Source organism: Wasmannia auropunctata, unplaced genomic scaffold, assembly GCF_000956235.1.
Source record: "Wasmannia auropunctata unplaced genomic scaffold, wasmannia.A_1.0 LD335957.1, whole genome shotgun sequence".
NCBI classification, from domain to species: Eukaryota; Metazoa; Arthropoda; class Insecta; order Hymenoptera; family Formicidae; genus Wasmannia; species Wasmannia auropunctata.
Genome location: NW_012026933.1, coordinates 222,188 through 249,052, shown reverse-complemented (window position 1 = coordinate 249,052; position 26,865 = coordinate 222,188). Strand labels below are relative to the sequence as shown.

General features: G+C 39.4%; 6 protein-coding genes across 8 annotated transcripts in view; 4 read left to right on the top strand and 2 right to left on the bottom strand.

The window, feature by feature from the left end:
• LOC105455044 overlaps positions 1-8,617 on the top strand; it is a 14,418-nt gene extending 5,801 nt beyond the window's left edge. For all 3 annotated transcript variants that reach the window (XM_011698084.1, XM_011698082.1, XM_011698083.1), the window contains 3 exons: positions 1,153-1,366; positions 7,233-7,429; positions 7,666-8,617. In XM_011698084.1, the coding sequence (XP_011696386.1) occupies positions 1,186-1,366; positions 7,233-7,429; positions 7,666-8,061 (774 nt within the window). In that variant the 5' untranslated portion in view covers positions 1,153-1,185 and the 3' untranslated portion in view covers positions 8,062-8,617. The remainder of the gene's footprint in view (positions 1-1,152; positions 1,367-7,232; positions 7,430-7,665) is intronic.
• A 247-nt stretch (positions 8,618-8,864) lies between these two features.
• Positions 8,865-10,973, bottom strand: LOC105455041 (flightin). Its single transcript, XM_011698077.1, has 3 exons — positions 10,892-10,973; positions 9,688-9,928; positions 8,865-9,392 (listed from the first exon to the last, which is right to left on the bottom strand). The coding sequence occupies exons 2-3, from the start codon at positions 9,891-9,893 to the stop codon at positions 9,143-9,145; spliced, it is 456 nt and encodes a 151-aa protein (XP_011696379.1). The 5' UTR covers positions 9,894-9,928; positions 10,892-10,973; the 3' UTR covers positions 8,865-9,142.
• Positions 10,974-13,879: 2,906 nt separating this feature from the next.
• LOC105455040 (probable malonyl-CoA-acyl carrier protein transacylase, mitochondrial) lies at positions 13,880-16,119 on the top strand. Its single transcript, XM_011698076.1, has 2 exons — positions 13,880-15,008; positions 15,407-16,119. Exons 1-2 carry the CDS (start codon positions 14,179-14,181, stop codon positions 15,846-15,848), a joined length of 1,272 nt encoding a protein of 423 aa, XP_011696378.1. The 5' UTR covers positions 13,880-14,178; the 3' UTR covers positions 15,849-16,119.
• Positions 16,120-16,574: 455 nt separating this feature from the next.
• LOC105455039 (probable small nuclear ribonucleoprotein Sm D1) lies at positions 16,575-18,501 on the top strand. The gene is made up of 4 exons (XM_011698075.1): positions 16,575-16,658; positions 16,853-16,929; positions 17,162-17,359; positions 17,832-18,501. Exons 1-4 carry the CDS (start codon positions 16,645-16,647, stop codon positions 17,912-17,914), a joined length of 372 nt encoding a protein of 123 aa, XP_011696377.1. The 5' UTR covers positions 16,575-16,644; the 3' UTR covers positions 17,915-18,501.
• Positions 18,502-18,856: 355 nt separating this feature from the next.
• On the top strand, positions 18,857-20,065 carry LOC105455065. The gene is made up of 2 exons (XM_011698112.1): positions 18,857-19,004; positions 19,815-20,065. Exons 1-2 carry the CDS (start codon positions 18,875-18,877, stop codon positions 20,063-20,065), a joined length of 381 nt encoding a protein of 126 aa, XP_011696414.1. The 5' UTR covers positions 18,857-18,874.
• Positions 20,066-21,059: 994 nt separating this feature from the next.
• On the bottom strand, positions 21,060-26,513 carry LOC105455037 (superoxide dismutase [Cu-Zn]-like). The gene is made up of 3 exons (XM_011698074.1): positions 25,867-26,513; positions 22,603-22,827; positions 21,060-22,037 (listed from the first exon to the last, which is right to left on the bottom strand). The coding sequence occupies exons 1-3, from the start codon at positions 26,032-26,034 to the stop codon at positions 21,783-21,785; spliced, it is 648 nt and encodes a 215-aa protein (XP_011696376.1). The 5' UTR covers positions 26,035-26,513; the 3' UTR covers positions 21,060-21,782.
• Positions 26,514-26,865: the final 352 nt, after the last annotated feature.

Below are 26,865 nucleotides of genomic sequence, written 5' to 3'. Positions count from 1 at the left end.
GAATTTTACATCAAAATTTGAAGTCACTAATGGTATACTTAATATTTAATTGATGTATAGCTATATACAATTAAATACGGTATATTTAATCATAAATAAATAGCTTTTTTTTCTAAAAATAACAAAAGCCAACTTATTTTAATTAAATTTGTCTGAAACGTATAACTATAAAAAAGAACTTAGACGAATATTTTTTTTCAATTTCGTAGGATTGTAAAATTTGAGGCAGCTTCTACCTTTTGGTACATGCCGATGCTCCATATTAAAATCATACATATCGCCGCGTGAGCCGCGTCCCAATGTTCTATTAAAATTATCAACTCGGCCAGTAACACAGATACATTGACCGACCATTCTATTAAGTTCTTTACATCATGATGACGTTAACCTGAAAGCGGACGCTCGCTGAATGAGCTCGTTTTAGTAAAGCGGTCATATCGGGAGAGACGGGGGGAGAGAGAGAGAGAGAGAGAGAGAGAGAGAGAGAGAGAGAGAGAATCCGCCGAACTTTTGTTATTTAGCGCGGTATAGCGCTCTTGGAAGTCACGTGGAAGAGGCCACGACGGAGGGAAGCCGGGGAATCACCACGTGTCGCACGCGCGTTTGGCGAAATGCGATTTTCAGCATTATTAACTCTCCCATGTGGGCGGCACACAACCGGAACGTTCGCTATTCACATATCCGAATTAGAGCTCCCTATTATTAATAACAAAGTCATATCGCGATATCATATATATATTTATATTTGTTTTAGTTAATAATATTGACAGTTGATAATAGTGATTTTAACACTATCAAATTATTAGAGTGGCTCTAAATGACTAATTAATTAAACAAATTACTTAAATTTATAACGATGACATTTATGTCTAATTGTAAATTTGATAATATTAAGATCTGCTATAAAATTTTTGTGCTTATTAATTGACTAAATTAATTATTTAATTGACTAAATCAATTATTAATTATTAAAATAATTATTTATTTATTAGATTACTATCAGAGTTCCGTTTATCGGACGAGACTCGAGTATATATAAGTTTTGAAAGAGAGAAAGAGCGCGTTTTTTTTTCTCCCAAAGAAAATCTCAAAATGCCCTCCGGTGATCCTCGCGCGGAAGATCGCAGAGTGCAGAATGTGTCTGGTTTGCAGATAAACAGGGAGAGAGGCAGCCGAAATCCCGAGATGTCGAGGCCAATCCTCAGCAGGCCGCGCACGTTCATCTACGGCAGCAACTACGACAAGGGCGAGTCCTATTACAAGCCCATGGTCGACCACCTTGACCGGAAGTACAGCGGGCGGCCGTTGTTCCCGGAGCCGAGAAACTCGCTAGCCGACGAGATCGCGGCGCGCCGTAGCGACATCGGTAACCTGTTCAGTCGTTTTCCAAAGTGGTTTTGACGGAGTGTTGTAAAAGAGACTTTTTTTCCCATCAGACCCTCTCCTCGTGAGATCGTCGACGGGGGGAATATTGCTCGCTGAATAGAATTCGTTGTGCAAATGAAAAATACTTTGAGAGAAACTCTCTTGTCCACCCTCCCACCATCCCCACCGGCCCCTCACCCCCTTGTCACCGCTCCACCCTTCGCTCCAACTCCCACGACTCGCATGATCGAACTGCCACGTGGCGAGGCGCTGTCAATTGATTGTTCGATTCGGCATCGCGATCCTCAATCGATATTACGTGACTATATATGCAGGGGGATCGCGATGCGGAGCTCGAGATTAGGATGTGAACGGGAAGATCGTTGTCCAGGATTTGTTTAAATGAGATTTTGTGTTAATGAGAAGGCGTGTGATATAGAAAATGTACATATACGCAGAGAAATAATATCCTCACAGTAATAAAATATAATTTACTTTTAGACTAGGATTTTCCCAGAGTTCTAACATGTAACGTATATATTTACTATATTCAGCAACATTGGAAATAAATTTTAATATAAATAAATTTAACGGATCTCTCAAATAAACTGATGAGCATCATTTGTGAATTAATTTACCAGACACTCGTGTGGAGAAACTTATAAACTTAAAATGTAGAAAAATTGTATCGGAGAAAGACGCAGCAAGAGAAATTCGTCGAACGAATAAATGGCTTATCGGCCTCCTCTTGATATTTTATCTACTAAAGTTAAAGCTCGCGGTCCTGGTACGCAGCGAGAACGAGGCCCTCACATTCTAACAACGAATCCGAATTCGAATTTTGATGTCATCCTTTTGCGTGCATCGATCTTTTACTGTCTTGCCTGCCGTCTGTGTAGTTAGCCACTGGATTATGTCTTACCTATTTGATGTATCATCTTGCTGAATAAACTGTTTGGTTTCCTAAGTACACGTTGACTTTGCGCGGGGAGCCTTTTGGTGTGATTACTGTACATATACATACTGTACATATAATATGTTGCGCTTAAATTTGCTGCGACGATCATCGACGAGGATCGACGGATCGCAACGCGCGCCAGCTTCACCACGGGCATTTCATTTCGTCCGCGGCCTCGACGTCCGAAACCTTTGCCTATACGTTGATCTCCCTCCCGGGGAGATCGTTTACACGCATGCACACTCATCCACTCACGCGTATCGTTCGCGCCTCGAGCCGTCGACACAACAGACGACACACGGCGAGGCGATTTATGAAAGGTGTTGCGTGTCCTCTTGAATAATGCGTCCGCAATAAAGCTGACAGTGATCGTCCGGTCGGTGACCAGTATAGATTTACACGAGCGTGTAAAAATAGGGGAAACAGAGAAAGTCAAAAGCTGGAAAAATAAATAAATTTATCAATAAATATCGATCGATAAATTGTTGATCGTGATGAGGCTAAATAGAAATAGCAGAACGTCTGAGCTTGCAGGATATCCCAGAAGCGAATACCTACGTCCCGGCCAGCTTTTCGCCATCGAGAAAATTTGATTTGACCTTCCTGTAGCAAACGATTCGCAATTGCTGTAACCTTTAGAGTCGCGTCGTTAAGAAATGTTTTTTTTTTAATCGAAAATATTTCAAAGATTCTTCTTCTTAAAAAAAAGAAAATCAACATTTATATATAAGGTAAAAAAAATTGTATATATATTGTATGTGCACTCATCTTAAAATCAAGATAATTAAAAACGTAATGTAAATATATTAATTTATTCCTGATGGAAAAAAAGATTACGTGTTATCGGTTTTTGTTGTGTACTAATCTGGGACACTCTGTATGTTTCTGGCGTCGTGGATGGTGCGAAACGCGGAGGATGAGGACGAACGATTGTGCTTTTGACGTTAGGTGCGACTGCTACTTTATTAGCATATATGTGCGATTGCTAATTTATTAGTGCATATATAGTCTGGCGCACCGATGGGATTTTGTAAATGTGCCAGGATGTTAATATGATGCGCATCCGAATTTATTTTTGATCAAACGACACCGAAAATACCGGCGGTGTAGAACTCGTTCTGCCGATGCAGAATCGTTGTAAATAGAAAAATACGAAGTGTAATCGGCGAAGCCGATGTAGTTTCTTAAAACGGCAATTTTAATGTAATTTTCGTTTTATATTGCATTATTCCGACATATTTTACTTATTTTACAATATTAAATGGATAATTATTTTATTATTCATAATCAATATTCCCTTCTTCAATATTTTTATGTTTTAAACAGATCATTTGGATAATTAAATCTAAATAATTAAAATTTACAAATAATAAAAATGTACGAACTTTGTAGATTGTTATTACGTTTATACATATATTTACGCTGATGTTGCATCTAACGTCAATTTATATTTTTGTTAGGGATTTATAGATTTATAGAGTAAATTATAACCAGTGTTAGAAATGGAGTTCCTAACTTTATTTAAGATTATATTGATTTAAATTTCGATATCTATCGCTAATGTGAAATATGATATTTTAAATAAAGATGTCTCAAATGAAATATTGTTTTCTCTGAATTCTCCCCAACGTCACTGGTTATAATTTATACTTTAACTGTAGTTAAAATAATTCGAATTTTATAACATCTTTCGACATATAGATGAGATATATTAACTATATTATAAAACATCGATGAATATATTAATTTTATATCAATAATTTAATTAATTAGGATTAACTAAATTGACCGAACTGCGAGCTCGCGAGATTCTCCATCTCTTCTTCTCATCAATTCATCCATTCATCCATCTCTCATCGGCCTTCCTCTTTCATCCAAAATCGTTGATGCGACTTCGATCGTACACGGCGCCGTCTCTCAACGACATGACCATCCGTCATCGCCCGATCATCTGTCGTCTTTAACTCGCACCAAATCAACACTCTTTTCTGATGTCGGTTTTTGCAGGCACGCGCGATCTCTCCGGTCCCCGCACTGGCTCCCTCGGTCGTGACCCTGACTTCGACCTCGACCCCCGTATCCGTGCCTCCCAACCTGCACCGTCCTTCGCCGACCCTTTGCTAGCACTCGACGACGAGGACACCGTCTACGACAGCCGCGGGCAACGCATATCGGCGCGACGCAGGTTGGGCGAGGACTGGGCGGACGAGGTGACGGCGACGACGCGTCGGTTTCGCGCCCGGATAGCGGCGATGAGTCTCGAGGATGAATTAGAAGCCGCGAACCAGGTCGCGGGCCAGGCGAGAAGAAACAACCCGGCCGATCTCCTGGAGAACGCCGTGACCGCCAGGAAGAGCGGCAGGACGGCGATCGAGGACGTGGAGAGCGGCTTCAAGAGGCGCTCGAGGCTGTTCGACGAGCTCGAGCGTGCCGACGAGGGCAGCAAGCCGCCGGCGTTCTCCAGGTGGTCCAAGCTGATGAACGAGGACGAGGACCTGGCGCAGACCAGCGCCGCCGCCAGCCGGGCCATGCAGACGAAGGCGCGCCTCCAGGATATCGAGTCGGAGATGGAGGAACTCGCCGAGAGGCAGGCCAAGAGAGAACGCAGGGCGGCGGCCCTCAGGGCGCTGGTCAACGAGAACGCCGCCGCGGCTGAAGCCGACGTTGTTCAACAGTCGGCCCTCAGCAAGAAAGTGCGCATCGCCGAACGCGCGGAGAAGCATGTCAGCTTCTAGAGTTTCTTGCGATCGACCTTCATTCTCACGACGGTGTTTTACAGCCGTTACTCAAGTAGAACAAAAAGTCATAATAATCAAAATGGCTCTACAAATGATTATTAAAAGTCATTTTTCGATCATGGTTATCATTCATTTTAACGTCACTTTTCGATCATCGTTCATTTTAACGACGTTATCGTGACCTGTTCTGCTTGGGTTGTAAGAATATTGCATGTTGAAAATTTTGAAGATTTCAAGGATCCAGAATTCGATTTTAATTTATGTGTTCTTATTGTTCTTAACAATTATAAAGATCGTTAATCTCCAATTATCGCAGGAAGAACACTTTCTAGTCATTAAACGTGTCAATATTATATTGAAACAGATATTATTTAAATATAACTTTATTAGATATATTTATATAGCTTAAATACTGTTATTTCTTTAAAATAATTAAGCCAATTGAAATTATTAGATTAATCTGCTCATAATAAAATTGATACTAAAGTTTTAAATTACGTCTTTTTAATGTCTTTAAAAAATTATTTGATCATCTTAAAAAAATCAATATTGTAATTATTTAATTAAAGTTCCTGATTATCTTTTCCCTCGATTACGATGTATAATATATAATATAATGATTGTAAATCGGTTCGCTGTAAAGCACTGTTGTATATGAATATATATATACGAATTTATAGAAAATGTTTTCGATGTTATGCGCCGTTACGCGGCGATTGATCGCCATTTTTACGGCGGTCGCGCAATATCATGTTATATATCGTCGCTGATCTGTTCGCGAGACGAATTCACGAATGTATACGACGATTCCATTTAACTTTAATAGTGCTTTATTGACAGTGAATTGTCGATAAATTTTACTGACAATAAATTGTTAATAAATTTTATCGACGCTTAATTACGCTCACGATTACTGCGCGTACGTTTGTTATGCGTATAATTCTGTAATTAATTAAATGTACCGATATGTTAATGCGAGATGTGTTTCTCGAAAATACGCTAAATCCCACATTTTCAGCATAAAAACGATAATAACAGATGCAATATCTAATACGATCTACTCACAGTGCATTCTATCGACTACGAATTATAGTTTTCTATTCACTGTGTACAAAAAGCTTTCCCTAATTATAAGTAAATTTTATAAACTCTGTTTACATTAAGATTATTTTCTTGCAAATTAATGTCGCGAAATTTGATAAATTATTTAATTAGTTATAAAAACTGCATGTTGCTCAAGATTTCACGTATTTTCGAACGATATTTCTCGCATAATTTCTCGATTCTTTGCTCCTCAAGTAAGATCCGAGGAAGCTTAAATGTTAATTTTACCTGACAATTACGTTACGTTTTAATATTTAAAATCATTCTTGTGCAAAATTTCTCAATATACTTAATACCAGTGCAATATACATTATAAAAAAATCGTGCGCGCGCACACACATATATACACACACACAAAGCCGCATTTTATCGAGTCTGTCTCGAAAAAAAACATCGTGCCTCTTTTGAAAATTAAAATTATTTTTAAATTATTCTTAGTCCATTCGGGGACGAGCTGTGTAACGCAAACTCAAACACACGGCGAAACACTTTCGAATTTACCATAAATGTATATTTCTTCTTTCTTTTATGAATAAATCTCGTTTGAAAACTCTTTTCTGAGAGCAAGTCGAATGACACGTGCGTGCACCACATATTTATCATATTTCCCCAAATTTCCTTTTTCACTCGTTATACACTTCTTGTTTCTTTTGATATCGTATGTATCTTGATGTTTTTTTCCTTCTATTTTCCGCATGCACGAGATTCCGCACTATAGCTGCATTGAAACGCTGCAGGTAAGACTCGTTATTCGTAATCTACGCTTACTCGTAAGACTAACAAATTGAATGAATATTTCTTACATATATTCGATAATATATCTGTACAATTCTTGCAGACAATAACAATGTGCTTTAAATTAAATTGTGATTAATCTAAATTTTTTATTAAGAACAGTTTTTACTTTTTACATTAGAAATTACTACGTAACACGTCTTAAATTATTGTAATTGTGAATACATTATTATTAATATTAATTTATTTTCAATTTGAGTTGCATTACACAACGGGATTAATATTATTAATTTAGCAATATAATAATTTTAACACGATTCTATACATTTTAGGTTCTCGTAACTTATCAGGAAATCGCGATGATTTCTATGACGAGCTGGACTTTTTGCTTGATAATCGTGGTCGACCCATTCAGGAGAATCCTTACGAGAACGATTTTGTAATTACTCAGCGACGTTTCAAGGAACGTGCAGCCGCCGCGTTCGAGGAGGACATGGCGGAATTGAGACGCAAGCGGCAAGATATGCAGGTTGAATTAAAATGAAAGAATGAGCCGATAATTTAAAAATTAAATCCGATTAAATTTAAAAAAATAATTAGCTATCAATAAAATGTGAATAATTAATTATTATTTCTTATATAGTTATAACTTAAGTTATAATGTCATAATTAAGTTATAAATGCACATATAATTCAAACAGCCAAACAAAATCCCCATTTTGCAAATATGTTTTTGCCATATCTCGGACACTTGCTTCCTTGCAGGATCGCATCTTCGACGTGATTGATCTGAACGCCGAGATAGAGAAGGCCAAGAGCACGCTGGAGGCCGCCGACATCGTGTTCCAGCGACACGCGACCAAGTTCGACAACCAGCCAGGCGACGACGAGCAGACGACGTCGCTGGCGCAGAAACTCGACAGAACGGGCAAGATCGCAAATGTCGAGCCGGAGAAGCTGAAACCCAGGACCTATCTGGTGAAATTGCCCAAAATACTGGCTGACGAGTCAGAAGCTGTTCAGCCCGCTGCCCAAACAGGACGACAACGCAGAATCAATTCGCTAATCGATACCGGCGAGATCGGCGATCCGCTGGAGACTCTCGCGATGCAGCCAATGAAGCGGAGATTTTTGAAAAGAAAGAAAAGCGTCTCGTTTTAAAGATCAAAAATGCTTTTCTATTTGATGCTATACGACGGTGTGCAAAATCTAATATTTGAACCAGAGATTTATTAAAATTTGAAGAAACTTTCGTTCATTTTATTATATAATATTAGATACCTGTGTAATTATTGTTTAAATTAAAATTTCATCCGTTCAAATCTTGATCGTTTGAAATAGAACGAATAATGTATATCTATTTGCATTCTAAAAGTAATCCTTCATTTTTAATTCAAAAACTTTTTCTATAGAAAAATTTACCTCAGATTAATTTAAAAAATGTGTCCTTAATACATTTTTTGATAGATCTATATATAGATCAGCATGTCTTCGCAGAGACGCACCAAAAAAAATCGTGAAGATATTTTTAATAGTTAGATTCTTATTATATTTTATCTCCGATTATCAACTTACAATTATTAATTGTGTTCATTTAGTTGATAGAGATTCTTCTTTTATTTCTTGAACTGATTCTTTGCAAGCAGATTGTCACTATCCACCATGTATTTTAAATAGAGAAATAGTGTATTTATAATAAATATTAAATACTAAATAACAAATCGTATAATTTTCCTGCTTTTAAAAACTTCTCCACAAATAAAAATTAAATTAAATTATTAAATAAGTATTGAATTAAATTATTAATTACTTAATAAATTAAGTTATTAAATATTGATTAAAAAAGAAAATACATATATATAATACGTGATTCGATTCGAAAAGTCTCTGACGTTTAAAAGTGAAGATATATTTTACAATGCCAATCTTTTACATATGTCAAATAAATACAAATATACAATATATCATTTTAACTGTAACGGTTGCATTATCGATTTTATCAGTAATTCCAATCACATTTGAATTGCAATACTATTTATCTCACTAGCTTATACAAAATATCTAATAAAAATTATCGAGTCGCAAGAGTAGAGACGATTAGAAAGACATATGTTAAAAAATAAATATTGATAAAGATCCTACGCGTGACGAGGCTGCGTACACATAAGCGGATATGTGAAATTTCAGAGTTGTCTTTGATGTGGTTGCCTTTTGGGACGGCTCTCAACAGCGGCCGGTGGATTCACAATATTTTTTGGTACTTCAAACTATAGTAGGCACGAGTATGATAGCTGTAGTGTCTGGGTGTCTGATCGAGTCTCATATTAGTTAAGTATTTCATGTCGGCCGACCGCTTGAAGCTTTTGTCTACGTTCTTCTGATCGTAAGTCCTCATAGCCCGTTCTGCCCATTCCTGAGCCCTAGGCGGCTCGCGGTACAGACCCTTCTGCCTCGAATTAAGATAATCGATCACGTCGTTGTAATAGTTCTGCCTATTGAAATGAGAAGAGCATTCCGAGATTAAGTGTTGAGAGGTAATTTCGAGATTACGAACAACCTTCGCCGTCATCACGAGTTCAGTATTTTATATTGTATAATTTTAACAATTGTAACTTTTCGGCGTATGAATGTATACATATAAAAGCAATTAAGATATTCTATATTTTTCATATTTAAAACGAAAGAATTATTTAAAGTATAAAGTTCATTGTTTCCGATATAATTCTAATTTCATACTTACATTAACTTCTTTTATCTAACAAAGTCTTATTTAGCTTCATATCTTACCTATAATCGTAAAGGTACGCATAATTGAGGAACAGTGGACGAACCCAGTGATGATTATAATGCGGCGGCTCGAGTTTTAACAATTTCAAGACCGGTCTCTCGGTGGCAGCTCCCTCAGCAGGCGCACCTTCCGCCGGCGCACCCTCGGCGTCCGCTGCTGGAGCAGGTTCTTCAACGTCCCACGGTGCAGCTTCTTCATCCCACATCCTAGTTTCGTTAAATATTCACTTCGATATTGAGCCTGCAACAATTACGCACATTGTGCCACTATCAAATGTTGAAGGATCAAATTTAAATAAATTTCTTAAATTAAATAACATGTTTAACTTTTATGTAAAACGTATATTATTTTTCAATACAAAACATATAATAAAAAAGACAACCGTCTCTAATCAACCCTGTGGTTTTCTGTAGTTGTACAACTTAGTTTCGAAATATAAAAATAAATCCGTATCATTAAATCACAATTAAATTAGCTTGCTAAGTAATTAAAAATTATTCATTCGTTAATCTATTTCTTCATGATATCTCTCTGTTTCGTTTTTTATCTCTCTAACAATAAGATTTTTTTTTATTCATCTTTCGTGACGCTTTTAATTTCTACTGTTTTTCGAAGGTATAACAAAAAGCCTGATCGAATATCAATTTAATTCGACAGATTTAGCTGATTGAGTATATGTACACATGAAGAAACCGATCGTCACAAGACACAACAATCCGTTTGGCTGCTGCGGTGTCAATTGGTATTTGTGGCGAAACTAAATGCCATACCGATCTCGAACCTCGAGTTCAAAATGTCTTGGCTAAAACACTGAACTCATACATATAAAATACCCTCACAATTACATATATTGTTTATTATCAACAATTATTAGAATAATGCAAAATAATCATAATTTGGGTGTAAAATTATAACATTCTATAAGTTTTTACTGCGTCTTGAGAGTCCATGATTTTTTCTTTATAGAAGATATACTAAGAGGATACAAAATGACGAAATATAATATGAATGCAGATATTTCGCATCCAAAACGGACAAGTCTAAAAATGATCAATTTCACCACGCGGATTCTATAAAAGCACAAACAACAAGCAATAGAAGGCGATCTCTTGATTTCACCGCGTTCACTATTTTTATCTCTTTCCCGCAAACGACGCAGCCGGCGGCGGCGGCGGCTCCTCCGAGGGCGCGATGCCGGTATACCTGCAGCTCTCTTGGCTTCGCACTCGCGCGTATACTGCGAAAAAATGTCCGGGCCCTTCTGCGCGCCGCGGTCTCGCCTCGCCACCTCCCCGTGGACATTGCCTTGTTACGCTTTTATTTTAGCAATCGTCTACCGCGCACCCCCGCTCGTCCCTTCGAAAAAGGTGCGCGCCCCTGCTGACGGCGGAGGAGAAGGGGACGATTTGGCACGCTGCACGGCGATCGTCGCGGACAATCGTTAGCGTTGCACTTGCGACGACTTTGTCTTTCTCTTTCTCCCTCCTTGTGCGCGCGTATGCACACGCACGTGCGTCGGAGATTAGCCCGCGATTAATCGTCCTCGCGCCACTTCATGAACACGCTTATTTGACATTGAAAAGCAATAAGATGACATCAGAGAAGTTAGACGTGTATAGAGAAGCACGGATCTCTATATGTCAGAATGTATCAAACTGGGTACCCCATGAGATTCTTATAGCGTTTTTTTGGATGGGTTTGATTTCCGAAACTGATTAATGACATCAATGACATCACAGAGGAGGACGATAACATACTATGTGTCGTTATTAATCGCTCTCGGAGCGATCAAACCCATCTAAAAATCGCTATAAGAATTATCTCATGGGGTACCCCAACTCGTGATACATTTTAACATATAGAGATCCGTGCTTCTATACTCGTCTATCTTCGCCGATGACACCTTTGGCCAAGGGAATGGGGACGCGGGTCATCGGAATTGGAGAGTTTACGCTAAAGTAAAATTTTAATTACTTTAATGATTTTAATTAATTGCAGACGCAGTCATGAAACAGATATCCGCGCCCAAATAAAATTTATAAAGTCATGCCATAAAGCGTCCTCTCTCCGAAGTAAAATTAACGTCATTAAATGTAGGTACTTTAATTGATTTATTACACGGAAAGAACGATTTTGTTGAAAGGTCTAAAAATTTTGCTAAAAACAGATCTGAAAATAATTTTTTGATAATAATTATAATTATTTGTTATTTGTTAAGTTTTGTCGCTCTCATTTCGGAATTTTTGCCGAGTTTAAACGTCATAAAACTTTGAACGTACGCAGCGAGAGCTTATCGTTTGACAATTCGTCACACGTGGTCAATTATTGCTATTTATAGGCGGCTTACTGTGTGGCCCGATTAAAGATCTGTGCGCATAAAATGATACAGTATAATTATTCGGCGAACAACATTGACACCATACCCTGGTTTACTTACTATAATAAATCACGCGGATTGTGATAGACTGGAACAATTGGACGCGCGCGAATTTGAGATGTAGATATTAAATTATACATGTATTTCAATAATTATACACACAAAAGTAGATTCATCAATTCGATGAGTCATTTCTCGCTGGGTTCTCGTGCGCGGTTTCCAGATTTCTTACATAGAGAATCAGGCTGCTTTTGTTTATATCCTCATCTAGTCGAGGCTGCCCGACTCCCGTGTGACTCTCGACTCCCGTATCAAATCTGGAAACACAATTTGTGTGACGTGTCATTTGGAAAATTTATTAAACGCAAGACAGAAGAGTTAAACGAATGATTATTAAATCATTTATTTATTAAATCGCAATTTAAAGATAGCGGGGATCTATTTCACTCGCTCGTATGACATGTACACGTGTATTTGCGACAAGAGGGTAGAGAGAATCCGGGATAGGTGTACGTCTCCGACAACTTCGAAATATCGTCAAAGTTATCCGAGCAGCATGATACGGCAGGAGCCACCAAGAGGTAACAAGGTTAGAATACGCGTCTTCCGAGTCCCGAGATCGTCGAAAAATCGTTGAAGTTACGCGGCTGGCATGCGGAGCGAGGAGGTTCACTAAAGACGCCTGGTCGAGTCGCTGGGGCAGGGGAGTGGGGGAGCGCGGCGCGCTCCCCACTTGCCACTCCCACTACGGTCCCAACCGCAATGGAGGCGATGGGGGGCACGCTGTCCCTCAGCCCTCTGCGTCCCACTCGGGGCCGCCATCGCTGCCGTGGCGTTGCGCGCGGCGCGCGCGGCAGGACGGCCAACTGTGCTCGCTCGAGCGATCGAACGACCTCCCCGCTCGCGTGCGCTCCTAATAACTTCTGATATTTTTCGAAGCTCTCGGGAGACGCGTGGACGTTTTAACGCGATCGCCTCCTAACGCCTCCTCCTCCAACATGCTCCCCGAGTAATTCCGACGATTTTTCGCAGCTCTCGGCCCCTATTCTGTAACTCTTCCGACCGACGGGTGTCGTTGCGCAGGTATTTTACATGGCAAAAGAGCTGCGCACGAAAACGACGACACGTTACGATACCGACGCTTGTCGTTCGGAGTTCAGAGGTGTCGTCTATGGCACAGATTCTTCGCGTAACCATTAAGAGGCGTTTTTTTTTATTCGTTTTAGCTCTGCTAAAACTTAATACCTTTTTGATTATGTAATACGCGTTACGCGAAAAGATATATCTGTATCATAAGACGTATACAGAATAGAAGTCCTCGAGAGATGCGTACTCTAACCTTGCTATCCGTCAACTCTCTATCGAAACAAATTTTCTGGATAATTATATGAGTAAATAGTATTTCAAAACTTCCGGGAGATTTTAATTACATTAAAATATTTATGCCACACAGCGCGAATTACTCAAATTCTTTTTATTCCAAACGTTTGACGTTCTGTCATAAATATTACAAACTCTAAATAATGCTATGAAACTTATATAAATTACGATATAATATTACGAATAAAATTATAAATAATATTTTAATTAATATATAAGGCTTGCACACAGACGTTAAAAATTCCTTCTCATCGCGATTTATTATAAATATTACCTAAATAATGTATATAATTAATTCATTTATATTAATGTAATAACGTAAATAAAATTATAAATATATTTTAATATCATATATACAAGCTGGTCCACACACGCATTAGAAGTCTGTGCTAAACGCGATGAAAGATGAAAATCTATCTTTATGAAGAACTAAAAATTTTCAAGATGACAGTTATAAGTTCTGATTCCTCTTCGAACCATCATGCCGTGTGAATATCTAAAATATCTAGATACTGCGCATTCGAAGTCCGATTCACACATGGAATTCATGGAAGTTTTCTCGTCGCCGGGTGTGCAGGTTATGGTCAATTTTTTTGGTTATGGTAGACTAAACAATGCGATACACGTGATTGCGATTTAACGCGTTCGAATCAATAATAAAAATAAATTGACAGCCGCGAATGGAGTGCATGTCACATTACGTATTTTGAATACGTATTCATAGTTAATCGCAATGCTGTCAACGATGCTCCAGCGAGCGCTGTCCGGCAAAACGGCGCCCTGCCTGAGTCGTTTGTTATCCCTGGGACGGATGAACAAGTTCTCCGACTCTACCGCCGCGAGAAACGAGAGCGGCGGTACGCCGAGCGCCGGCGAGTCGCAGAGTGAACGTGCCGCGGGCGACGACGTGAAGGTTCCCACGGGCGAGGAGAGCGTTTCGCGCCTACTGAAGGAGGCTGCCACTTACAGGGACGCCAAGGACACGAATTGGGCGACGAGCCCATACCCGGCCGACGCCCCGACCTCCGTCGAGGAGGAGGTCGTCAAGCCGAAGCTCAACCCGTTGGACACCTGCGTCGTGCTCTTCCCGGGCCAGGGCACCATCAAGGTCGGCGCGGTGCAGAAGTACCTGCGTTTCCCGCAGGCGAAGGCACTGTTCGAGATAGCAAACGAGATTCTGGATTACAATCTGCTGAAGCTCTGCCTGAAGGGCCCGCAGGAGAAGCTGGACCAGACCCGCTTCAATCAGCCGGCCACGGTGGTGAGCTCGCTGGCCGCGCTGGAGCAGCTCCGCGAGGAAAGGCCCAGGGTATTCGAAACGTGTAAGGCGGCCGTGGGCTACAGCGTAGGCGAACTAACCGCCCTGATCTTCTCAGGCGCGATATCCTTCGAGGACGGCGTCAGACTGGTCTCCGTGAGGGGCGCCGCGATGCAGTACGCCGCCGACAAGTGCTCTCAGGGAATGCTGTCGGTGTACTGTACTCCGGAGGCTGAGGTGTCGAAGGCGTGCAAGGACGCTGAGAAGTGGGCACAAGATTGCGGCGTAGAGACGCCCGTTTGTCAGTAAGGATCGCTTCGCGCATTCATATTGCTTATTTGTCAGAACGACATAACTCGAAAATAATCAAAGTCTTCTGGAAAATAAACTTTAATGTTTCATTATTAAAATTTTGTAGAGTTAATTTCGAAATGCAATAACTGATTGTAGAGGTATAAAATTATGTTCTTTCAAAGTAGGTTCTTCCTTTTTTTCTTTATGTATCTTTTCCACAAGCAATTAAAAAACAATTTTTGAGGTATGTCGTTGTCGTAGCAAATATTGAGCGTTCTTCTTTTGCATTGCACATATTTCATATAGTCAAACTGGATTGTGACAGAATTTAAATTTGTGGTAATTTATAAACACTTGATAGAGTATACGTGGTATTATATTAGATAATGTAGAAAAAAAATTGTTGCAGGGTGGCAATATATTTGTGCACCCAATCGAAGATCCTGGCTGGGAACACTCAGGCGCTCGAGTACATAGAGAAGAACGCGAAGAAGTACGGGCTTTCCAAGTTGACCAGGCTGCCGGTGTCGGGCGCGTTCCACACGAAACTGATGGAGCCGGCGCTCAAGTCCTTCGGCAAGATGCTCCACACGTTAGAATTCAACGATTTCAGATGCCACGTCTATTCAAATTGGAAGGGGCATGAATACGGCAATCCGTCGTTAATTAAGAAATACTTGACGAAGCAAATCGTGCTGCCTGTGAGATGGGAGCAGACCATACAGTTGGTGTACAACAGACCCACCGGCACCGCCTTCCCGCGAACCTTCGACGTAGGGTCGGGAGGAAGGATGTCAACGATCTTGAAGTTGATTAATGGCAAGGCGCACGAACACTGTATAGTCGTCTAGTTTCTTTTATATTTCTTGGCAGTGTCGAAGGAAAGTTTGAGCGTCGCGGTTGACGTTATTTTGTACATACTCGTTGACGGACTTTATTATTCCAATTGGGACATACGAAAATAAAGAAGATCAGAGTTATATTAGGTACAAGAAATATATATGTGTCCATTTATTTAAATATAAATTTGACGTTATTTTGTGTATACTTGTCGAGAAACTTTATCACAGTATCGTTTCGACATGCTAAAATAAAGACCAATGAAATGTCTAATGAAAAAAATTCTCATATATTTTTAAGAGTTTTAAAATTACAAAGATTTCTAAAAAAAATCATACTTCAAAATTTTATAAATCTTTGGAAATTATATAATGAAATTATGAGGCTTCTTGTAGAAACTTTGAAAAATTATAGAAAGAAAGAAGAAAATTACAGAAAATTATATAAAAATTCTAAGAAAATTTTTGCCAAGGTAGATACGAAAAAAAAATGTGTACATATATCCGTTTATCTAAATATAAATTTGACAAGAGCATTAGAATATTATTATTCACGAATAAGCAAATACGCATTTCGTTTATCAGCTGTGAATTAAATAAAATTCATGAGACGCAATTGACATGCCAGATGTTTATGCAGTGGCGCCAAAAATTATCCCGCCTGTTTTCGCGTTTGAGAGGTTGGCCAATTGCGTCGGTTGGTCTCCCTGTACACAGGGCCAGCAACCACCAGCAACGCGTGGTGTCTGCACTATTTACCGGTATCCGGTGAATTGGTTTATTTTTGAGTATTCAATCTAGCCGCATTATGAAGCTAGTAAGGTATGTGAAATACGTAAAAAGTTATACAGTAAAAAAAGACGTTGCAAGAAAGTTGAATTTTCCATACGCATCACAAGTTGCCCATATATTTTCTTTGAGCACCTTGACCGGAGCAACCTAACCTGTACTTCAAACATTTTTGTAACGTAAACATTAATATTTCTCAAAGGATTAATGTCTCGTTGCTTTTGCAGATTTTTGATGAAACTCAGTCACGAGACTGTTACAATAGAATTGAAAAATGGTACCCAAGTCACCGGTACGATTACAGGTATGTCAAGGCGATGTTTTGTTGTTGTGACTCATTAGGTTAAGGGACTCGTTGTTACTTGTTGTGACTCGTTAAGCAGCAGATCTGCACGGCTGCATAAAATTAATCACACCAGTAGTATGATGTGATAATTTATAATTGAGCTTTATAATTGAGAGCTTTAACAGAGAGCAAGAATACACTGTTGGAGTACGTACATTGATAGAATTAATTATAAATTGTTTTGTCGCAGGTGTCGATGTTGCAATGAACACACACTTGAAAACAGTGAAAATGACAGTAAAGAATCGCGAGCCGATACAGTTAGAAACCCTCAGTTTACGGGGTAACAACATTAGGTATTACATTTTGCCCGACTCGCTGCCCCTGGAAACGTTGCTGATAGATGATACGCCGAAGGCTAAGGCCAAGAAGAAGGAAGCTGCTAGAGGTATGTAGTATATTTTTACGCATCCTACTTTAACGATAAACAGAAATATTCAGTGCTGAAGCGTGCTGCAGACACTAAAGCGATCTTCATGATCCATTTATTATTCAGCGCTGAAAGGGTATTCTATATCTAATAAATATTCATTTGATCATGCTTTTAACATCATGCGATATTATTATAAAATTATTATTCAATTAAAGTAAAATTATCAGTTTCTTTGTAATTTCAATATCAACGAGGATTTTCTGAATAAAATAGTATCAATAAAAGCAATCAATGTTCTATCGATTGTTAGATTTAAATGCCATTTTAAGTTTGCTTTTTTTTAAGTATTTTCTATGTTTAGATTCTTTTATTTATTATATTGACTTTTAACAGGAAGAGAGATAATTTTCATATTATTTCTCTTTGCAGTCATCGCGATTATATAAAAAAAAATTTTCTTCAATTTAATCATATTATTTGCTTGCAGGTGCTGCCCGTGGCAGAGGACGCGGCGCCAGGGGCGGTAGGGGTGGCAGGGGTGGGCGAGGTAGAGGAAGGGGCAGGCGATAGGGACATTCAATATATATTCTTCGCATTTTCATTATATAAATTTCTACTCTTCTACTTCTATCTTTGTGAAATTGTGATTCTACTAATTTGATAAAAACGTATCTATACGAAGCTGTTCTTTCGCTGTGTCTCTCTGATACTAAGTTTCAAGATAATGTAGATTCATTTTTAATAGATTTAAATGTAGCATACATTGATACAGGCATTCCGATATAATCTTGTATTTGATTTTATTATTTTGATACTCTCAAAGAAATTTCAACTTAAAATGATTTGTAAAGTTGACTTCTCTTTCATTCATCACAGTCGCATATGTACACGCTATATAATTATACGATTTTCATTGTACGATTCATTTAATGTAATTTAAATTTGTTATATTCGAATCTATTAATTTGATTTCACAGTATTAATTAAAAAATTTTCTAAAAAGAATTACAATCCACAATTGTAAGAATTACGTTAGTACAAATTATTTCATCATGCGATATTATTATAAAATTACTATTCAATTAAAGTAAAATGATCAGTTTCTCTGTAATTTCAATATCAACGAGGATTTTCTGAATAAAATAGTATCAATAAAAGCAATCAGTGTTCTATCGATTGTTAGAGATTTAGATGCCGTTTTAAGTTTGCTTTTTTTTTTAAGCCTTGTATCCACGACACTAGAAATCGCTCCGAGATCTCGAAGAGTGAATCAATCACATTGGTCGAATTGTTCTAACGTGATTTGTTAATTTTTTCTTCGTCCGAGATCTCGGAGCGATTTCTAGCATTCGTGGAGAGACACGAGGCTTTATGCTCCACGTGAACGAACTTCAACCTATACTTTTGTATTCGTCCAATGTCTAATCACTTCTGTCAACATTTACGTGACACGAAACGCACGACGACTCGTGACAATGTAACTCGCACGCGTCCGTTACTCGCGACGGTCCCGTCCCAAAATGTTCGCGCATGATTATGTGGAGGTCATCAAAAAGGCTGATCATCAATTGCATACAGTTCGTCATTAGATGCGGCCGCAGTAACTTCGATGCGGATGACTTGGATGACATCTCGGATTACGACGTCCTGGATGTTCCTAGTAATGTAGCGATAGTCACTCTCGTTATGAAAATTGCATTTTTTTTTTAAAGTTTACTAAAAGTCGCAGATTTAAATCTGTAAGAGGAACCTGAAGTGTACTAAAGTCACAGATTTAAATCTGTGAGAAGAGCCTTTACTTTGCCGTATAATAAAAATAAGTATGGGGCGCAAAGTGTAACTTTTTACACAATTTATCTTGACGCGGTTTGTTTATACAAATTAAAACGCTACTGTCGGATTTCTACAAGATTATAGAATCTATCGAAATAATTCAACACGCTGAAAAATTGATTTGAGTATTTGCCAAGCTGAAAAAATTTATAAATTTAAATTATTGAGATATTTTTAAATATAACAAACTGCAGTCGCTGCAGGTTGATCAATTCTATTTTGTACATATGTTTTTATTTTAAATAAAATATATAATATGTAGACTCGAATTCTGAACTATCACAATTGATCAATGAGAGGGAATTAAAGAGATAAGGAAATTGCAGCAATCCTATGTTATATCTCGAGAGGTAAATTAATCTGAAGATATTACGCGAGATACATCGCGTTGCAAAATGCCGATATCGTAATAGCGAACGCGAAATCGCGAGCGATTAATCTCGGCAGCGATAAAAATCATCGTTGACTTTTATTGTCTTGGCTCGCTCGCGATTCTTGGCGGCGGTAAAACCCGAAGGGGGCGGGGGTGGAGGGAAGGGGGCGGAAACGATCGATATTGCAGATACCCGGGGGGGATGGTTATAGCTTTACGACGAGACATGAAGTGCCTCAAACGAACGGTTCAACGTCCTCGCAGTGCATTTCCAGCCGCAAACGTTCGGGCTGCCAAGGCAACCGCGCCAGGACGACCTCCAGCATCGACCGGACGCGCCGGGAGCGAGGAGGACCTCGCCGCCGGAAGTGGTGACCAAGGTGCTGCGGGCCCTCGAGGAGATGGGCGAGCCCGTAGGATCGCCGTCGTCGACGATGGACAAGATGCGCGGCGCTTCGTCGAAGCCCCTCGGATGCCTGCCGCACTCGGCAACACCGTCGACGAGAACGAGCTGATCTCGGATTCTCGCCACTTCGGCCGGCAGTTTCGGCGAACTTCCACCCTGGACATCGATCATGTAACTTTTTTCCTAGGGCGAAATCACGAAAAGCGAAAACATTGACAACACTAATAAGATATCTTTAATAGTATCTTGTCGGTGTTTTTCACTTCTAAGGCGGTTTCCGCCTTAAAAGAAAAAGTTACATGATCGATATCTTGGAGATGGAGAGGTGCCTGTTTCTCCGGAGTTCTTGCTAGCTCGGCACCCCACTTGGGACTCCTGTATACTCCCAGAAGAAGCGATCCGTCCGTAGAATATTTGACGTTCGTTTTTGTGATTTTTTTTTTACTTTTTTCTTTCTTCCTCTTATGACGCCTAAGTCACGTCTTAATTGTAATAATAATGTGTGTGTGCGTGTGTAGAAATAAACATACGATACTTGAAAGATCCGAAGACTTTGCAGTTTGGATTCCTTCCTCGAGAACCATTGATTGCGTTTTTCGTATCACAATTTGTATATTTTTTTTGTCCAGCTATATGTTGTGTATCGTATTTACTTTACCGAAAAATGTATCGACGACGAAAGCTATTACAATAAAATCTTGTTACGGACAAACTCTGTTCCCAATTCTCGCGTTGAATTCTTTGCATTGAAATTTCATTAAATTTCCGATGAACCGTGTATTGACGTAAAAAATAGCTTCATTTTCGTGGATCAAATTTTTGTGAAAATTTCGTTGCGGCCAAAAATTTCGACTAATTTCGATTAATTTATTAAAAATGTTTGGAAAAGTTTTTATGCATTTCATATAAACAATATTATGTCAATATGATTATTGTTATTATTTAATGTACGATTATCGGTATTATATTTTATTTTCCTATTACTTTAGTATTAGACCCATGAGGCAAAAAGAGAGGAAATTTTGCTTATTAAAATTGTTTACCCTATTTCTGTAATCCAAAATGAGATATTAAATAAAAGTGTATATATACATAAAATGCAATTTGATAGGTGCTCAATTCGTGATTTATTGATCGGTACAAATGGGCGGAATTAAATTAGCAGTGTGAAACGAAGTTGCGATACGCAACATCTCTTTTAGCGAATTTGGAGTGGATGCACTAGTGCGCACAATCTGCGGGCTGTTGTACGAATACATAAATTTAGCTGTCAACGTCGAGATAATTACAAGTAATTACTTTAATTGGATAAAATTAGTTACATTATAACAATTGTATGTTATTTGAATAACATTCGTAATGATTAAATTTTATTTTACGTAATATCCAGCTTTAAGAACAGATTCTTACGCTATTTTCATCAATAACAAATGAATAAACATTACGTAGATAACAAATATTTATAATTTTTCTTTTTTAAATTATTTCAATTTTAACGGAGATTCTCTTGTGTCGTGACTCGGAATAGTTGTGCAAAATATTAGTATTAAAATATAGTATTTTTAATTATTTAAAATAGTATTAAAAAATATACAAAAAAATTGCTAAGAGACACAGCGATGTTCCGACTGAATTTAGATAGAAAAGACGTTATTTTTTGGTCTTCAGCAAGGAATATCGCATGCTAAAGTGTGCGGCAAGTGTATGCCGAAGATCTCGCATATGCGCGCAGTATATATCTTTTTACGCGAGTTGAGTACGGCAGCTTTCAGTGCGTATTTATAGTGCATGCAGTAGCCGAATTCGCCGCGTTCATCGAAAACCTTTTACAAGAACCCGATGACGCCGCAGGCGACACGCTCGCCCGACGATCCGGTCTTCAGGCTCTCCTCGGTCCCGCCGCGGCCGAGGTCGTCTGGTTTCTCGTGGACCACTATGGCCCTGCCGATCGCACCCCGGACGCCGACCAGGCTCAGATAGTGATCCATGCCGTCGATATTCGCCACTCCGTCCTCCCCGACCTCAATATTGCCGAGATCGCCGACGTGACGTAACGGATCGCTCGGTGCGCCGTGATTCACCTGAAACGCAATCACTCTTCGTTTACCGTAACGGAGGAGAGAGAGAGGGGGGAGGGGGAGTGCGTGTTATCGAGGGAGAGATCGCGAGATGGCTCAATCCGCGAGGCGCGAGGCTATCAATTCACGCTAATCGCGTCGCATTTGCATTCGGAGAGTTCGACAACGACAACGATGGTTTTTTTTTTTCACCAGAGTTCGAGGGAATTAATCTTGAAATTTAACTTTCGAATCAGTTGTTTCCGAGGTCTATAAAAGTCAATCAATTGCGTTACACATTGAAACGTTCATTTCCACACCTCAGAACTACAGAAATTTAATACTAAAAGGGCCAAATAATTACTTATTCTGAATATTAAATTAAAAGCATCAATAAACAATTAATACTCAAAATTATTGGTAAAAAATAATTACTTCGCCCCTTCGATATTAAATTTCTATAAAGGATACATGCTGTCTTCAGCAACTTCGATCCTACATTGGGAGTCTCGCAAAGTTTCATCGTTCTTATCAACGCAAATCTTACAATTAATTAGCTAATTAAATACTTATAAAATTTATTTTTTACCATGTACGGATTGAAATGCGGACCGGCCGAATTGCAACCTTTCCTCAGATCCCCTTTCTCATGCACGTGGAATCCGTGCAAGCCCGGGTTCAATCCCGTGATATTGCCCGTGACCCTGACCCCCTCGGGATGCTGCTCCAACGTCAGCATCCCTCGGGGCCCATCCACCGGCGAGCCGTCCTCATCGAGAGCTTTCATCTCCACCACGGCTCTCAGACCGATTGCCTGCAAATTGATAAAAAAAAATATTACGATTATTTCATACATCGATATCTACTTATTATCAGGGCAGATCAATAAAGATAATTAATGAGATGCGAAGAAAAAAATATATATACAGCCTTGGCTATAAGTATAAAGCACTCCCATAAATTGGCATAAATTCTATATCTAAGGGAAAATAAATTAAGCAACAGTTTTATTAAAAAATAATATTTATTTTCACAACAAAATTTTAACAGTCCTCCTTCGCCTTTTATTATCGCCTTTTCCAAGAAAATGCAAATTGAAAGTGGTTTATATTTATCGTCAACGGTCAAGGCCAAGGCTCTAGATAAATAGCGTTTTGAAGAGATAAAGATAAATAGCGCAAAATTCGTGCGCTAACGAAAATATATAGACGAATATTTTCAGTCGAGGTATTAAAATATTCTAAAAGTTTGTGAATACCTCGAGTTTTTCGATCGAGAATCCGCAGACTTGGCGGCTATTCGAGCAGAACGAAAATCTACGCGGCTACGAGGATCTACGGAAGCAATTTGTTACTGCTCGATTATAGCTCGATTAATCCATAAATGCCGCCGCGCGAGTGGAGTCCCGCAGGAGTATGCACGCGGCGACCGGAAATTGATAATGACGCGTCCGCGAGTATCGCGTACGAGTGATATGCTATGTAGCGCACTCGGGTGAACGGTGTGCTTCCTATCTAATTTGATCTACCAACTGAATCGCATTAGAGGCTGCGCCACTACTCTTGCGCGCGCTTCACCTTGATTCACCTCGCGCGACTCCCCACATCGGACATCGAAGCCTTACCTATTTTTCCGCTTCCTCCTTTTTTTTTGTTTAAGCGAGAGGTTGCGGGGTTCACGGATAAAATTCGCAATTACCAATGGCGATCCCGCGAGGAGTATAATCATCTACGGGCGACGACGAAGCGGCTAGAAACTGCGCGCAAGGTCGGCCGAGAAGTGAATCGGTCGCTCTTCGTTAGAATTGCACGCGGGGCAATATAGGCGAGGAGCGCGTAGTGAAAGCGTCCTCGTGGCATAGCGACGCGCAGCAACCCAGTCGGCGTCCTTCGCGATGTTTAAATAACTTAATGGCTAATTATGCAAATTTCCGCGTATTAAAGATGGCCTGCGTGTGTGGTTAATGACTAACGATAGAGACGCGCCGATGGACGGACCCGATGAATTGTATCGCCACGTTCGTCGCGCGGAGGATGATAAGAAGTCACGCGCGTGGAAATGTTTACACGTGGCGCACACACGAAAGAAGAGAGCGATGCGGCGGTCGGTGCAGCACAATAACGTCGTTTAAGACAATCCGTACGCATCGTCTCCGGCGCTAAACGGGATGAACGGCTTAACTTAGTTTCTTAAAAAATATATATACATATATTTTTTTCTTTATTTTTTCTTTATATTTTCTTTAAAAAATAGGAAAATTCGTCTGCGCTGGAAGAAATAATTACCCTCTGATATATATGTTAACATATCATAAGCTTCATAGATCTATTTGTAAACAATTGCAAAGCATTTTTTTCATCCTTATCTTGCACAGTAATATCTGCACCATTTTGTAGAAATAACTCTAAGGCTTTACACCTGCCAGTATCCTTAAATTCTTTTTTTACTACATTTTTTATTTTATTTTTCAATGAAGATTCTTTACTTACTAAAAACTACAATTACTATAATTTATTTGTAATAAGTCACTGTTAAGAAAATAATTATATTCATTATAATTGCAATTGCATTTGTCGCAAAAAAATGTTTATTTACCATTCACTTCTTAATATTTTACTACATTCATATAATTATAATATAACTATATTAATATAAATAAAATTATCACACATGCTTTATAATACAATTTTTTCGTAGTTTTTCGTAGAATTATAAATATAAAGTTATATTATTATTGATATTTATAGCATATTAAAATAAAGCTACTATAATCATACTTATTTTACTATGTAATTATAGTCACAAATATCAAAGATTTTTCCATCAATGTAAAATTTTTATCAAGTATCTGTAAATGATGAAATAAAAAAAAGAATATATATCGCTCGATTAACCAATGTAGACTTCGTTGTAAAATATTTGTTTATATTAATAAAAATAAATTAACAAACTCGTTTTCCTTCATGCGTCTCTGTGCCGTCCACACGAATAATAAATTACTGCATATTCTACACAATTCTCGTTTCACCGTCTTGCAAGTAATGTTGAATGACAGATGATTACTACTTTAATAACGTTCGACGGAAATACGTTCGTAACGGCTGTTATTTGCACGTAAGGCTATAAATATGACGATACCGATTACCGCGTGTATTGAGATTCAACAGTAATCGCATATCGAGCAGCGAAATTACACGCTGAGTTTGATCGAGGGAAATTGAAGTTGAATGAATGAGAGGCGCAGCTCCGTTAAAGTTTAAAAGAAAAGTGAAAGGATGCTCACGCTGAACATTTTCGCACAAGTGCAGACAAAATTACGTAATCTATTTCAGGTCACGATAAGATCCGTGTGAGATGCAAGATGCAAAGTGAGAAGGTTGACTAATTATTGATTGATAATTAAAAAAATCACTCGATCAAAAATCTGAAAACTTTACTTTAACTTTATTATTTTAAAAGCGAAATATATGACGGTAAAAAATTCGTGACAAATTAACTGCTTAAAATTTTTCTCAAAAAATGGAAACCGAAAATATTTAATTTTTTTTTCGCAATGATTTTACTGTAATATTACAATCAAAATTTAATATAATTCAATATTTATAGAAATTAAATTATATTGAACGAACATATATCACGTAATTTTAATGAATAATGGGGCAACGATTAATATCAATTTCCAATTTTATCGGTAATTATATGAAAATAACAAATTTTGTTATAAATTAAATAAAATTGTTAAGGAAAATATGAGTTTCTAAATAATTGAGTGAGTAATCAAGTATAATATCATCATATAATAAAATTTACCACATATCAATAAAAAAAAAAACAGAAAAATGTTAATACATACGAAATAATACGGTTCCATGTAGACTTCGTAGAGATCGCTCCTGGTCCCAGGATAACCCGGCAGACTCCTGATGAACAGCGTTCTGTCGTTCATCGCGTCCCCCATCCTGTCGTACGGCCCGGCCCTCACGATCGCGATCATACCGATCACTATTGACAACCGCCACATCTCGCGATGAGCCCCGAGAGCGTGCCGAAGGGGTTTTGATAGCGAATTTAGTCCTCGCGAGAGGAGTCCTCCAAGTCGATCGGAGGTTAAAGCGGGTCTGACGGCCAGGACCCGAGATCGGCGTCTCCGTGAGATCTGCGCCCGCTGCGTTTCTCCTTCCTCTCCTTTGCTACCTCCTCCCTTCCGATTCGACCTGTGGCAGTACGAGATTCATCCACTTCTCACGATAACGATCGCGCGCGGAGCCGTACCGATCAAGGAGCTTGTCTCCGGGACCACCGCTCCTCGAAGACTGCTCTCCGCGGAGTGAAGAAGAAGAAGAAGACGAAAGAAGATGCAGCGGCAGTAGCAGCTAGCAGAGGTAGAACTAGAAGCCCCGCACCGGTTTGATTCCCCGTGGCGCGTATTTATACGTTGCGTCATCGGCGAGTCACGACGAGGACAAGGCAGGTTGGTACTTGGACGCCAAGCCTCGAGGGGCGCCGCCGCCGCCGATGTGGCACCGGGGGGTCTCGATCGCGGACGAGCGATACCCCGATTTAACGAGACGCCGATCTCGCGGAATCGCGTAATCGCGCTATCGGCCCGATCGCCGGCGCGAAATCGCGTAGGCGAAACGCCCCTGGGATTTCTATCCCTCTTCCCTCGTCTTCGGACACATCGATTCGGCGCAACATCGCCGTGCTCGACGTGCGATCCGCCGCATGTATGTAGGTTTTCTCCGATGCACGTGGCCCGCGCGCGGGGCGCGAGATCTGCAAGAGCGCAGGCCGAGTGAAAGCGAGACGTGCGGCCCCGCAGGCGCCTCCTCGCCGCGGGCTGACGGATCGC

Bases quoted from the DNA above. Each gene is read 5' to 3' on its own strand.
- LOC105455041 (XM_011698077.1), bottom strand. From the start codon at position 9,893: ATGTGGGATGAAGAAGCTGCACCGTGGGACGTTGAAGAACCTGCTCCA. The intron at 9,393-9,687 runs GTAAGATATGAA...TCATTTCAATAG, and splicing joins GCGTACCTTTACGATTATAG to GCAGAACTATTACAACGACG.
- LOC105455040 (XM_011698076.1), top strand. From the start codon at position 14,179: ATGCTGTCAACGATGCTCCAGCGAGCGCTGTCCGGCAAAACGGCGCCC. The intron at 15,009-15,406 runs GTAAGGATCGCT...AAATTGTTGCAG, and splicing joins GTAGAGACGCCCGTTTGTCA to GGTGGCAATATATTTGTGCA.
- LOC105455039 (XM_011698075.1), top strand. The intron at 16,930-17,161 runs GTATGTCAAGGC...GTTTTGTCGCAG, and splicing joins AGTCACCGGTACGATTACAG to GTGTCGATGTTGCAATGAAC. The intron at 17,360-17,831 runs GTATGTAGTATA...ATTTGCTTGCAG, and splicing joins GAAGAAGGAAGCTGCTAGAG to GTGCTGCCCGTGGCAGAGGA.
- LOC105455065 (XM_011698112.1), top strand. From the start codon at position 18,875: ATGATTATGTGGAGGTCATCAAAAAGGCTGATCATCAATTGCATACAG. The intron at 19,005-19,814 runs GTAATGTAGCGA...ACGTCCTCGCAG, and splicing joins CGACGTCCTGGATGTTCCTA to TGCATTTCCAGCCGCAAACG.
- LOC105455037 (XM_011698074.1), bottom strand. From the start codon at position 26,034: ATGTGGCGGTTGTCAATAGTGATCGGTATGATCGCGATCGTGAGGGCC. The intron at 22,828-25,866 runs GTATGTATTAAC...ATCAATTTGCAG, and splicing joins ACATGGAACCGTATTATTTC to GCAATCGGTCTGAGAGCCGT. The intron at 22,038-22,602 runs GTAAAAAATAAA...ATTGCGTTTCAG, and splicing joins CGCATTTCAATCCGTACATG to GTGAATCACGGCGCACCGAG.